Source organism: Taudactylus pleione, unplaced genomic scaffold, assembly GCF_031769625.1.
Source record: "Taudactylus pleione unplaced genomic scaffold, aTauple2 ptg000041l, whole genome shotgun sequence".
Taxonomy (NCBI): domain Eukaryota; kingdom Metazoa; phylum Chordata; class Amphibia; order Anura; family Myobatrachidae; genus Taudactylus; species Taudactylus pleione.
Window position 1 is genome coordinate 36,395,743 of NW_028284443.1, and position 14,707 is coordinate 36,410,449.

Below are 14,707 nucleotides of genomic sequence, written 5' to 3' on the forward strand. Positions count from 1 at the left end.
TGTACATACATTCCAGTTATACCAAGCTGTCACAATAATTGCAACAATTTGGTTGAATTTTATTCTCTAGAGATATTATATCTATTACTATGTAAATTTTACTATAGGTGTAATAAATGTTTTGTGATTCAGAAAAGTTTATGTGGATCAATTAAGCATTTTATCTAGCAGCAGCAGCGCTACCTATTTTCCTTTCTGTAGTTGTTTGCTGTTTGTGTCAGATTAGCAACTGACACTTAGGTATGCAGCGCTGTTGGTAGTATAAGAAATGTATTGTTGGTTTGAATTGATTATCACAATTTACAACTCTACATCTTCAATGACACCATTTTATACCAATCAATCTGTGATTTAAGGAGCACCGGGTATGAACTGAGATCTCTATTCTTCTGCCAAGACCTCTCCTAACCCTAACCTCTCCCCTCCTGCAGCCTAACCCTAAGTCCCCCTGGGGTGCCTAACCCTATCCTCGCCCCTCCCGCAGCCTAACCCTAAGTCCCCCAGGGGTGCCTAAACCTAACCCTCTCCTCCCGCGGCTGATACTTACCTCGCCCCAGTCTTCTTACGATCTGGATGCCGGCTGCTGGGATTTCGACGTTCGCATCCCCAGTCATGTCGGGATTCCAGCGCTGGGATTTTGGCAGCCGGCATCCCGATCGGCAGGATATTAACTACATCTCGCCTGTGCTTGTGCATGACCAATACAACTCCCTGAGCTGACTTATTACAGAAGATTTTGACTTTCTATAAAAATCTTGCAAAACACATGCTTTTAATAGAAATTGTTTTGCAAACAGGTATTTGAATAGGACATAGAAATTGTGGTAACAAGTGTCGCAGCACGTTGTTTTCTATGCTGCCAGTTCCATGGCCAGTAGAGTCACTGGCGTTTCATGCAAAGCCAGCGAGTAAGTGCCAAAATACATTCTGTTGCGGCAACATCAGCAGCAGGAACTGAATGGGAGGACAATAATTACTAGTTATTATAAAGTAATTATGAAGGTTGCTTTATAGACCAGTAGCAGCATTTGCAATGAAAATAATAATAAACTATACAACAGCGGGACATTAATAAAATAAATAAAAACACATGTTTACCTGTAGTCTTGTATTCATTTCCAAAAAGTAGAAATGTTTCCTGGAATCGACGAGGAACTCTACTGTTCCTGCAGAGGAATACTTCACAGCTTTGGCAAGCGCTACAGCCTGTTCACCCATTGCTCTGCGGGTCTGTGGATCAAGAAATGTGCTGGCAAAAAAATAAAAATTATATGTTTACCAAAATGTTAAAAGCAGAAGACTTGTGACACAAGTCAACTACAACTAAAATCAGAGCTATAGAGTCTCAGGGGTCTATTTATTAAGCAGGGGTCTATTTACTAAGCAGACAGAGTGAAAAGTGATAAGAAAGTGATAAGGTGCCAGCCAATCAGCTCCCTACTGTCATCTCACAGGCTGTGTTTGAAAAATTACAGTTGGGAGCTGATTGGCTGGCACCTTATCAGTTTCTTATCACTTTTCACTCTGTCTCCTAACACTGCTTAGTAAATAGACCCCTCAGTCTGGTGGCTCATTAAAGAGCTACAGGTCTTAAATGTACTTATGGAATATATGTGATCAAGTGTTAAGGCTAATTGGAATAATTACAATCTAAAATTAAAGTGCATACTTTTATCATTTGCACTGGTTTCTTAAAACATGAATACATTTAAAATAGATACACATTGGAAAATATTGAATTCTCTACATAAGATAGATACAACTGTTTTGCAGGTCGTGATTTAAGGATTTTATTTACACCAAATGTTATCATTAAAATAAATGTTGAACATCATTAATCCATGTGAGGTAGTAAAATGTGTTTTGGTGTCCTCTGTAACCAGCTATAGAGTCACACCCTGGCAAGTATCATTCAATCTGCTGCACTGCAGTAAAAGTACACTGCCTCTTACCATCACGCAATTTGCCAGGAACGGATCCATTTAGTTTCTGGTCACCGGATCAGAAAAAAACACTGCATTCAATATAAATTACTGTATGTGCTCCTCAAACAATATAAATAAGTGGTACCCATTTTCCTCAAATCATGCCACTCAATTTGCATTAGGGAAAGAGAGGAAAAAAGAAGAGAAAAAAAAACTTTAAAAACAATAAATAAAACTTTAAAAAATTGTAGAAAGTCCAGGACAATGCTGTTTAGATGGATGTTCCTAGATAATAGGTAAGGTTAGAGGTAATGTCCAAGATGAAAGTTAGATGTATATATTTATCTGGGCTCACAGTAATTGAGTAATGAACCGTTCCTTGTGGATTTGTAGTGCAAAATGCAGAACCTGTGTTGAACAAGACAGTAATCGGTGTTTGTAGAATTTCAATTATACTGCTCACCTTATTTCATAGAGGTACTGCTTCACCACTGTCTTTCCTTGGCAGGCTATTCTCCACTGCAGTGTAGGATAGGTAAGTTATACGTATCTGCACTATACATTGGTCTGGGTGTAGAACAGGGTGTTTTGCCAGCAAAACTAGTCAATCTTAGTAAACACATACTCACAGGGCCACAAAAATAAGTCCTGAGCACACTATATTGACGATGCGATAATAGTATGGGATGGGACCGAACAAGAACTTGTCACCTTCATACAGAAAATAAACGGCAAAACAATAAACCATGAGTTTACAAGTTAGATCAGTAAAACCAGCATCAATTTCCTTGACCACACAATTTTGTAGAGAACAACCACGAAAATGAGTGGATTGCAATAGTTTTCTACACGCTTCAAGCAATCATAAAAATGGATAAAAAATATCCCTGGGAGCCAACTTAGACGCATCAAAATTAACCGCTCAAGAAATAGCGACTTTAAAACAATTCCAAGAGAAACAACAAAATATGGAAGAATTGGAGAAAAATCATCAGAAACCAGAAAAACAAAACAGAGAAGATTTCCTTAGATATAAGAAGAAGGATTTAAAGGAACAAGAACAACCTTTATTACACATTTTTCAGGACAAAGGGATATTAGCAAAAAAGCCTAAATAAACAATGGCACATACTTAAGAACTAAAAGCGATTCTGCCGAACAATCCAAAATTAGTCTTCAGACAGGCACTAACTGTGAGGTCAGCTTTAGTAAAAATCCATTTAAAAAAAAAAAGAAGAAGAGAAGCAATATGAATACACGGCTCAATTCAAATATATCTGGCTTCTATAACTGTGGAACATGCTGCATAAAGACAGGCATAAAAAAAATCAAAACCACGAAGAACATCACATCACAATCCAATAATTATGAATACACAATGAATGATAAAAATCAAGAGCTATACAAAAGGAGTAATCTACTTATTACAATGCTCACACAGGCTTCAGTATGTTGGGAGAACAAAAAGGAAACTAAATGTGAGAATCAACAAGCACCTGTGCAATATTAAAAATGGAAAAAATACTCCAATATCCCCCAATTGTCTTCACTTGATGAATCTTGATGGAGCTTGATCTAGGCGTACACAGCTCACTCTTCATCTCTCCTTAAATTTTCTCCCTTCTTTGTTCTCCACCCCTTTCCTACTCCATTTCTTTCCGCTTCAAAATTTTTTAAAAATGTATTTTATTTCCCATGTTCTCTAAAATTTAAATTGCTACCTAAGTTCAATATTATAACCGTTTGTATTGAAAAATACAAACAAAAAGATTAATATGCATACATTTCTTTTTGTATTCTCATATAGGTTTGTTATTCAAGTTATTTAATAGCTTAGATGTCATATTCAGGTCTTTATATGTTTAAATAGAACAATGTGGCACAATTATTTCTCACTCTTTCTATATGTAACAATGTAATTTTGTACCTCTGTAATTGATTGCTTATTTTATACCATATTTCAGGTGCATTTACAAAAATATGTAATGCATATTTGGGGCCAAATGTAATAGGGTGAGAGTTTAGAAAATGTGAGAGTTTAGCAGTAATTTGGTCGAGTTTCATCTTCAAAATGGGAAAATATCTGGATGAGAGTTTAAATTGTAAGAGTTTTTTTGAGCTGAAAAACATGCAAATTTGCTCTGTTGCTTTGTTCTTTTACTCTATTACATTGGCAGAGTTTAAAAAGTGTGAGTAAACTCACATTTTCTAAACTCTCACCCTATTACATTTGGCCCATTATGTCTAGTGTAAAATGTTTATTGTGATCTCAATAAAAACAGTTTGGAAAAAAATGGGAAAGATAACCAGAGCATACCAGTTAATTTCAAATAGCTACATGCAAGTGATCCAACATGCCAAAAGTTCATAGGACTCAAAAAAGTTTTTTTCCAAAAGGAGAGGAGGGGACTTCAAGAAAACATTAAACCATAGAAGAATCAAGAATGATCTTTGAACTTGACACCCTCACTCCAAAAGACCTGGACATTGACTTTGAATTAAACCATTTCCTATAAGCTAAAACATGGTCTCATCCGCCATTTTGAATCATATTCTGGCCATACAATAGTACGACCAGCATAAGATGAGATTCATCTTACGATTTCCCTTGAACTCCCCGGCAGCTCCCTGGCAGTCCCGGCCGCACGATTGACACATGATGTACATACGATCGCACGATACGATCAATCTGCAGTTTAGGAGGGAAGGTCATTGAAAGAACACACACTTCTTGAAAATGTAACTCAAATGACGCCGGTCGGACGCATGATGCATCGCATGCACAAATACACGTCACAATCTGCATACGATTACGATAGATAATATGAAATGCACATCTGATCATACGATACGTTTTAAGAGCGGCGGGAGCGCGCATCAGATCGTATCCTACCCAAATACTACATGATTTCAACACAATTCATTGTACGACGTATCTAAAATTCGGCCAATCGGCCCGAAATCGTGCTAGTGTATGGCCAGCAATTTTTCATTGGTGCAAGAACCACCAACCTATGCCAAGGATATATCCCTCTGCAATCCTTGTCAGGCTAAAATATAGACATCTGATAGGTCAGGCTACTTCAATTTAGATCCAATAAAAATGTTGCAGTATAGAAAGTTATCTACACAGAGTTATCATGCATTAAGTTTTATACCAATGTGTTTCTTTTTGTGTTATTAAAATTGTATATATACTGTACACAAACCTTACTAATAACATATGAGTAAAAGGTATATATTTTTTCTCTTTCCCTTCCTTTCCCCTCGAACTGTGGGCAGAATTAATGAAGAACCCTTTAGAAGAAGGGCGGAAGTGTTACGGCAGCAAACACTGCCACTGTTTCCTGTAGAGACCACACACTGGGGGGTCATTCAGACCCACTCGCGAGCGGCAGTACGCTCGCAAGTGGGTCGATGTTCCCCACTGCGCATGCGCACGACGGAGGGAGCTCCGTCGTGCGCATGCGCGAGACCCGGGAAGCGACGGGCTTTCCATCCCTCCGGGTCTCACACCAAAGGGGGCGTGCTGTCGATGTTCATTGACAGCATGCCCCCTTTGGTGGGCGTGCCGGGGGCGTGGCGGCCAGACGGAGGCGTTCCCATGGGAACGCCTACCGTCTGAAGCCGGCCCCACTGACACTCTAGGGCTTGTGGCAGGGAGACCCTACCGCAGGGTCTCCATCGCAAGTCCGATGGTCAAGACCATCGCGACCATCTTTTTGGCCGCTCGCATATGCTGTGGGTGGTCACCCACAGCTATGCGAGCGGCCAGGAGGCCGCTCCATTTTCATGGATGAGGGCCCTGATTCAGAGCGAGCGCTCTGGTCAGAGCGTCCGGCTCTGAATCAGGCCCTGTGGGCGGGAGTCAATGGAGAACCCTCTGAGAGTAAGGCAGAAGTGGCATAAAACTGATGCTTTGTCCAGTAAAGGTGTGTACACACGGTACGATAGCTATGAACGATAATGTTCAACTATAAATCGTTCACATCGTTCATTTTTATGCAGTGAATGACCAATGATGTGCGTTCCCGCATGGACGATAGCGATATCTATGGTCGTCCGTACATGCAGGCCAACTTGGACAATTCCATCACGATTTGCAGGTTCAGAGATGTGGCAGGATGACTTTACTGAAAGATATTTATCATAGATATCTTTCAGTGTGTACACCCAGTATTGTTTGTCCTGCACTACAGAAAGTTCATTCATTCAGCGACATAGTTGGTTGTGCAGATCGTACAGTGTGTATGCAGCTTAAGTGTAGCACTTACTGCTGGGTATTTATAAAGGTGCAGACCAGAGGGAATCCCATTTCCTACTATCCATGAAGAAGCCTACATGATAGGTGAAACATTTGAAAAGGAAGAATTGAGGTAGAACCAGCTCAAGTACAATACTAGCACAATACTAGTTTTGTCGGAAAAACACACCATTCTACACCTAGACCAGTAGATAGAGCAAATACATATCACTTACCTATTCTACAGTGAAGTGGAGAATAGCCTGCCAAGGAAAGACAGTGGTGAAGCAGCACCTCCATGAAATAAGGTGAGCGGTATAATTGAAATTTTCCAAACACCGGTTACCGTCCTATTCAATACACAAACAGTTGATAGACGGCGCTAATGTCTCACAGCAGATAGAAAATGAAAAAATGTCTTTGATTTAAAAGTTTAATGTTAAATATTTATATGCACATATATAATAGATAGATTATCCCTAAATGGGATTCCTAAAAAGGTATAATCCTAAAAGACATATATTATACAAAAATGACAATACTACATATAAATAAAACAACCGGTGGGAAGTGATCTCCAATCCCCTGTATTGCAGGGTGTCAAAGCCCCTTTCCAAAACCAATGGTAAAGGGCTATACACAATAGTTACTCTCTTTGCAATGGTATAAATAATATTCCCAATAATGTAACACTGTGTTGCAAACAAACCACAAGCTGATGGTAATGGCAACACTTGCGTAAACCACAGTACATGTGAGCTAAACTCCAAATAGAGGAAGCGCTGGTAGTCAAGCGGTACTGGAGAAACAGTGTGTATGAAGGCTCAACAGTACTCACGATCCTCTTATAATTCAAGTTCACTGCAGTGATGTCAGTGGGAGTGATTTTGGCTCTGATAGAGCCAAAATCACTCCAGGGCTTGCGGCAGCGAGACCCTACCGCAGGGTCTCCGTCGCAAGCCCGATGGTCGCGATGGTCTTGACCATTGTGACCATCATCATGGATGCTCGCATAAGCTGTGGGTGGTAACCCACAGCTCTCCGAGCGTCCATAAGGCCACTCCATTTTCATGTAGGAGGGCCCTGATTCAGAGCGAGCGCTCTGAATCAGGCCCATAGTACACAGTGCACCAACACTGGCGCCTTAGCTATTATATCTATTCGTGGTACTGTCCTATTCAACACAGGTCCTGCAATTTGCACTACAAATCCAGAAGGGACGGCTCACTACTCATTTACTGTGAGCCCAGAAAATTATATATATATTTTTTTTTTTTACCCTGGACACAATTAATCTCTAACCTTACCTACTACCTTGGAACATCCGTCTAAACTACACTGTCCTGGACTTTCTACATAGAATACTATTTTTTGTCCTCTCTATCCCTGATGTTGGTCTCGTCTTGCAAAGTCAGTTTGTATGTCTAATGGTATTAGGACGTTTTATTCCCATTTTTTATTGTATTTTAGGACTTGTACCCTCGTTTGAAATATAATATGAATTATCAATAAATCCCCCTTCTATACTGATGCGGAGAGAAATGGATTTCTGTTTATATATTTTATACTATAGTCCAGTTATGCACTAGGGATCTTTGTTTAATATTGTATCCACTGTCCTATTAGCACGGCCCTTGATCCATACTATACCCAAAGCCACTTTTTGTGTGAGTTACAAAACTATTAGGGCATGACTGTCATACAAAATTAAAGTGGCACAAAACTCTCAAAAAAATCTCACAGATCAAATTTATTAATTTCTATCTACCTTTTCTAATCTGATTTCCCACGCCCCTAGAAATAATGAAGAGAAAACACACAATTCAAGCACTGCAGAAGCACCCCTCCCCTCTGCAGAGCAAGGCAAAGGAATAAAGATGTCCAGGGCAGGACATGAATAATATGTGTTTACTAAACATGTATATCAAATTTATAAATTCCTTATGTAATGTGCATATAAAAGGAAAAAAGATTGGAAGTGTTTGTAAAAGAAACAGATGGACCCCCTTCTTGTGAAAAACCTGTGCTTCATCTGTGTGCAGTCATATAGTATAACAACAGGGGATCAACATGTTAAGCTAAATATGTATAATCTTTCCTGGGCATATAACTGTATAAGAACAAAGTACAATATTTAGGAAATGTATGCTCATAAATAACAGTTAACCAGATGTTAGGGGAAAAGCCTGGTGTGTCAGCAAATGAATTATATATAATTTAATATACAGTATATATCTCCATCCTATTTTTATCCATCCACACTGTCCCTAACTGAAAATAAAGAAGACGGGGGGACACTCAGAGTGTACAATGTCACTTTGGTACCATGCCGGTGGCAGGAGCTGAACAGGGGCAGAGGGATGCGAAAGGGTCCCTCTTCTCCACCCGGGACTACTTACCATAGGGAAGGAGCGGGTGTGCAGAAGCAAACGCCATCTGAAGATGGCGAATGCTCCCGCAATCAAGCTCTAAAAAATTGTATTTTCAGAGCTTGATGAACTTAGGCGTGTACAGTGTATGGGGACAGCGGGCTTGATGAATTTAGGTGTGTATAGGGACAGCGAGCCACATCAGGAGAGAAAGATAAGCAGGAGAGATCAATGATATCTCCTGTGTTACCTTTATGACGAATAGTCCCAATACTTAAATTTCTCCAAAGGTAGGTGAAAATATTAATTTTCACCTGCTTTTGTAGAAATGAAGTGACAATCAATAGACCCCTTTGTGAAGTTAAATAGGCAACACTCTATATATGTATCATATATAATACATAATAATGCTTGCTGACAGCTGGCCCTGTTCTCATTGGCTGCCTTGGCTGTCACTCAATGTGCAGTGTTTTCCAACCCAGAGAGAAAAGAAATATGTACTGTCCTATAGTCATGTATCTGCTGTGCAATAGTCATGTCCCGAGTCATGTATGTAGTATCCTATAGTCATGTATGTATTCTCGTCTGTGCTGTCCCTATAGTCATGTTAATATATTTCTATAGTCATGTGTGTACTGTCCTATAGTGGTATATGTGTCCTATATTCATGTATATATGTCTTATAGTCATATGTTCTCAGTCATAAATTTACTGATATAAACTGAACAACAGGATCATCATACCTCATGATCCCAGTTGATTGCTAAATACCATCTACAGCTGAAATATCCTGTGGCCTCCAGATGACTCCTTTTACCTTGTTATGGTGCTGGCTCTTTCACTGATGCCCTGGGGGTGATTTTGCCAGACGCCAGTTGGTGTGTGCATCTTCCTGCTGTTCAGTGCTGACTTATAGCCATCTCCTGCTCCGGACGCCGGGTCACTGTTGCTGCTATCTCCTGCTGGCTCCCTTGTAGTTTGTGGGGTCTCACTCGGCGTTCGGCCTCCTCCGACAGTGGGCAATCTCCTGGGATTTGCTGCTGTCCATGCCTGTGTTGCTCCCAGCCTCCTAGGGTGCCATACTGCTGCACTGACCTCCTGTAAGTCGCGGCCATCTTGGATCTATAGTTCTCCTGTTCAGACTGCATCTGCAGAGATCCTCCCATTCTGCTCTCCTCGGGCTCACCCAGTTGCAGTAGACCTGTACTCCATCGCTGATCCTCCCTGGCTTCTGTCCTGTGGGGTTCCGACGAAGGTTAGGTTGTGTCTCCCCAGGACCTTGAAATCTGGAGCTGCTTCCTGCCAGATTGAATGATCTCCTAGCTTCTTCCATCCAGCCTGACCTCTCTGCCTGCTGTGGGCCCCTGGAAGACTGGTCCACACCCTATCCTGACTCCGGCTGCTCTTTATTGCTGCAGCTGCTGCTCCACAATGCATCTGCAGCAGTGGGCTCATGGTGCTGTCTGTTGTTGCCATTCACATTGAGGACCTGATCTCCCTGCTGAAGATGTTGCTGCTCGGATCCTGTACCCCCTGATCATTTGTAAATCACAGCTCACTATTACCTGCTCACCTTGATCTCTGATTAGTCGGATCGTTTGTTATTCTGTTCCTGCTGTGATGGTGACCTCCGGGAATTTTAGGCACTGTACAGTTCTCTCCTACTGTGGCTGCATCCATGGCACTTACTATAAAACTACTCCTTGAAGCCATTACTTTCTCGGAGCCGGAAGTTACAGATCAGATAGTGGCTATACATTATGAATTGTCACTTATATGTCAAGATCTGCAAAAGATGTGGGTGACCATTGCCGAGAATGAGAATCATATTTCCGCTGCGGAGGACTGTCATGCTCCTGTGTCTAGTCAGCTGACTTTGGAATTTCTTTTTTTAACATCAATAGTATTTATTAAGAACATTTTTCAAATACAGAAATCCAAAATATTCAAATAGAACTTTTTGTATATTTAGAAAAGGAAAAAAAAAGAAAAACAGAAAACAAAAACAAAAAACACAAAATAAAGTAGAATAAAATATAACAATAAAATAGATTTAAAATTAAAAAAAAGGGGAGAGAGTTGGGGAGGGAAAGAAATAAATAAAACAGAAAACCAATGAACATTGTCAAATAGAAACATCTGGAGACACAGTGAAACCCGTATACAGCATGTGGGTAATATGTTACCAACAAATAGAACAAACTAAAATCCGAATCAGGCAAACCTTGGGAATCCGGAATAGGGGAACTAGGTATATGGATCTGTTGAAGGGCACCAGCTCCCTCAGTGACGTAAAGATGCCAAGACATCCATTTCACCAATGGAGAATTAGGTGAAGTAGAGTAGGGAACATCATAAGTCTCCATTTCAAAATGATACTGAATTTTTGAAAATACTCGATATATAATGGGGGGATTCAGAGATTTCCACAATTGGGCCAGTGAAGCTCTAGCCGCCAGCTAAATTTGACCTGTCAGATAACGTTCACTTTTAGGAATAGAACAAGGACACCAATTAAGCAATGCTAGAACCGGATCCGGATTAACAATCATACCAAGAACTTTAGACAACAAGTCAAATACCTCAATCCAAAACCTCGAAGGGTTGGGCAATCCCAGAAAACATGAAAAATTGTACCCTCCTGAGAACATTGTCTCCAACAAAATTGTGAGCAGGAAGACCAAATTTTGTGCAATTTAATTGGGGTGAGAGTCTATGGAGTAGTTTAAAATGCATCTCTATATGATTGGTACACCTAGACATGTGAAACGAATTAGTATAGATACTTTCCCATTGTAGTGGGGTAAAAGTATGCTGCAAATCAAATTCCCATTGGAGTTGCGTTGTAGACTTGTTGATAGGTGTAGACTGTATAACCACATACCAACAAGAAAAATCCTCCCTAGAGTTTTGTGAAGATAGTTTACTCAAGATCAATGGAGGTAGGGACAATGCTTTGGGTAATTTATGCATGTCGCGAATCCAATGGATTATTTGGAGGTAGGAATAATGGGCTGTAGTGGGAACTCTAAATGTTGTTTGGAGTTGGGAAAAAGACAGTAGAGAATAATAATTTAGAGTAGATACCCCATGGGAGATCCATAAGGTAAGGGAGAGATGGGGAATTAAAAAACTCAACGCTTTAATAGATACATTTCTAGAAGGTAGACCCCATTCCGCATTACATATAACAGTAGTATCCCATACCATTAGAGCATCCACAATAGCTAGTGGGCAAAACTTAGGAAGGGGGCTGACCTGTTTTTGAAGCCAAAGCAGATCTGTTAGAGGGAATCCCGCCACTGTAGTACGTTCTAGGTCGACCCAGGGTTTGAGCCCAGGGGGCAGGAACCAGTTATGGAGATATGCCAGTATACAGGCTGATTGATACAAGGAAAGGTCGGGAAACTTCAACCCACCATATCTTTTTGGAAGAGCCATCTTATGGGCCGCTAACCATGGGGGCTTGTTTTTCCAAACATATGATACCATTAATTTTTTAAACATCGTTAAATAACAGAAAGGAAAAATATAAGGAATAATTTGAAATAGATACATTAATTTGGGAAGTAATGTCATTTTAAAGGCAGCGATGCTACCCAACAATGATATCTCATAGAAGCCCCAGGTGCGAGCTAGCGCAGACATATGTGTAAACAGTGGCGGTAAATTAACTTCAAAGACATCTTTGACATGGGTTGGAATCTGGAAGGTTGGAAGGTAAGTGAGAGAGACAGTCTTCCAATTATAAGGAAACTTTGAGAAGGGATAATACAGACGAGGATATATTGATTAGGAGGGCATCGGATTTAGATATATTTAATTTGTAAAAAGAAGCTGCACTAAAATTATCCAAAATATTATGTAAAATAGGTAAAGAAGTTAAAGGTTTGGTAACAAATAGGAGGACATCGCCAGCAAAGAGACAAAGTTTGTGAGGACCACTCTGAGTGGGGTAACCAGGAAATTCTGTAGAGTCCCTGATTTTTTGGGCTAGGGGTTCCATAGCAAGAACAAAAATGAGGGAGGAAAGCGGACAACCCTGCCTAGTGCCATTAAAGATTGGGAAAGTGTTGGAGAGGAAGACATTACTAAAGACCCCAACAGAGGGGTGTTGGTACAAAGCCATTATTGAATCCAAAATGGCGCCACCAAAACCAAAGAGAGACAATGTGTACTTCATATAGTCCCAATTAAGTCTATCAAAGGCTTTCTCAGCGTCTAAAGAAAGCAGGATGAATTGTTCCTGAGACTCAGACAGCAATTGAATTATAGTAAACACTCTGTGGGTATTATCAGAGGCTTGTCGATCCAAGACAAAACCAAGCTGGTCGGGGTGTATAAGCTGTGGGAGAAGGGGGGAGATTCGATTTGCCATAAGCCAGGCAAATATTCTGACATCCGTATTTAATAACGCTATTGGTCTATAGTTTCTAACATCTGAAAGATCTTTGCCTGGTTTAGGAATAGTAACTATTTGGGATTCCAAAATTTCAACAGGAAAATGGCCTAGTTTAGTAGCTTCATTAAAAAGGTTTACTAAAATAGGAGCTAAAACAGCAGAAAAAGAAGTATAGAAGGTGTTAATAAACAAAGAGTATGGTGGTCGCTCATATCAACTTAATGACATTGCACAGGTGCTTGTAAAGGGCGGGGTTTACACTGAACTACAGAAAAAAATAAAGCCATCGGGGCATGGAGCTTTGCCCTTAGGGAGAGTTTTAATAACATACTCAACTTCCGCTAGAGTCCAAGGGGCATTTAGTGAGGCTAAATCTTCCCTAGACAAAGATGGCAACTTCAAACTAGAAAAAAAAAGAGGAAATAGTATCACTAGTAGGTTGTGGGGTTACAGTGTCAGACGGTAAATCATAAAGAGCAGCATAATATTGTGCAAAAAGGTTGGAAATGTGTTGGGGATTAAATGTCTTTTTATGCTGGCCATCAAACAATGGATTCTATTTCGTACCTGTTGGCCACGTAACCTGCGAGCTAACATTCTACCCGCTTTATTACCTGCTGTATAGAATTTATGCCTACTTTTAGTAAGGGCTGCCCGCATACGACCCATAAAGAGTTTCTGCAGCTTTGATCTAACGGATACCAGCTGCTTTTTTAATTCCCTAGTGGGATGGCTTTGATTTTAAGATTCCAGTGTAACCAGTAGGGGTACTAAATCTCTCTGTAAACATAAATATTGTTTCTTTAAACAAGCTCCCTGTTGAATGGTTGTACCCCGCATCACAGCTTTTAAAGCACACCAGTGGGTAAAAACAGAAGTGTCCTTAGGAGCGTTAATGTCGGTATATTGAGAAAGGGATGCTAAAAGCGCCTGGACTACTTCAGGGGACTGAAGGAGGTGATCAGATAACCTCCATTGCCGAATTGGAGAAACAGATGCGGATAGGTTCCATGTCCATAGTAAAGGGGTATGATCTGACCAACTAATAGGTAGAATTTTAATAGTATGAGTAAGCTGGAGGGTCCACTTATCGGCTAAAATAAGGTCTATGGGGGTCATTCAGACCCGGTAGTTAGCGCCGATGCGCTCGGACCGGGTCCATGGCCCCCCACAGAGCATGCGCACGACGGCGCCGGCGTCGTCGTGTGCATGCGTGAGACCCGCTACGACCGACAGCGCCGGTCATAGCGGGTCTCGATCCAAAGGGGGCGAGCTGTCGATGTTGATTGACAGCTCGCCCCGTTTGGAAGGCAGGCCGGGGGGGTGGCAGCCCAAACTGAGGCGTTCCCATGGGAACGCCTACCTTTTGGGGGCGGCCCCACTGACATCACTAGTGATGTCAGTGGAGAGCTTCCGGCTCAGACAGAGCCAGAAGCTCTCCGGGGCTTACGACAAGGGAGACCCCACCCTAGGGTCTCGTCGTAAGCCCCGATGGTCGCGATGGTCTCTCACCATCGCGACCATCACCAGAGCGGTCGTTAGAGCTGTGGGTGTTAACCCACAGCCTAACGACCGCAACAGAGGCGGGCGGTCAGGATGCAAGTGGCCGCCCAGTTTCTGAGCGACGGCTTGCATCCTCCGACCGCCTCTGAATGAGGCCCCATATGTGAGTATGTATTATGTACATTGGAAAAAAAAAAGTATAATCTCGGACGTCAGGGTTTTCGGTCCACCATACATCATATACATCGAATTCAGCAAGAAATTT

The 14,707-nt window shown here is 41.2% G+C and overlaps 1 protein-coding gene across 1 annotated transcript in view; it reads right to left on the reverse strand.

Moving 5' to 3' along the window:
• Positions 1-14,707, reverse strand: part of PCCA (propionyl-CoA carboxylase subunit alpha) — a 578,198-nt gene that overhangs the window by 392,650 nt on the left and 170,841 nt on the right. Inside the window, exon 12 of the mRNA XM_088458152.1 lies at positions 1,099-1,249. Within this exon, the coding sequence (XP_088314278.1) occupies positions 1,099-1,249 (151 nt within the window). The remainder of the gene's footprint in view (positions 1-1,098; positions 1,250-14,707) is intronic.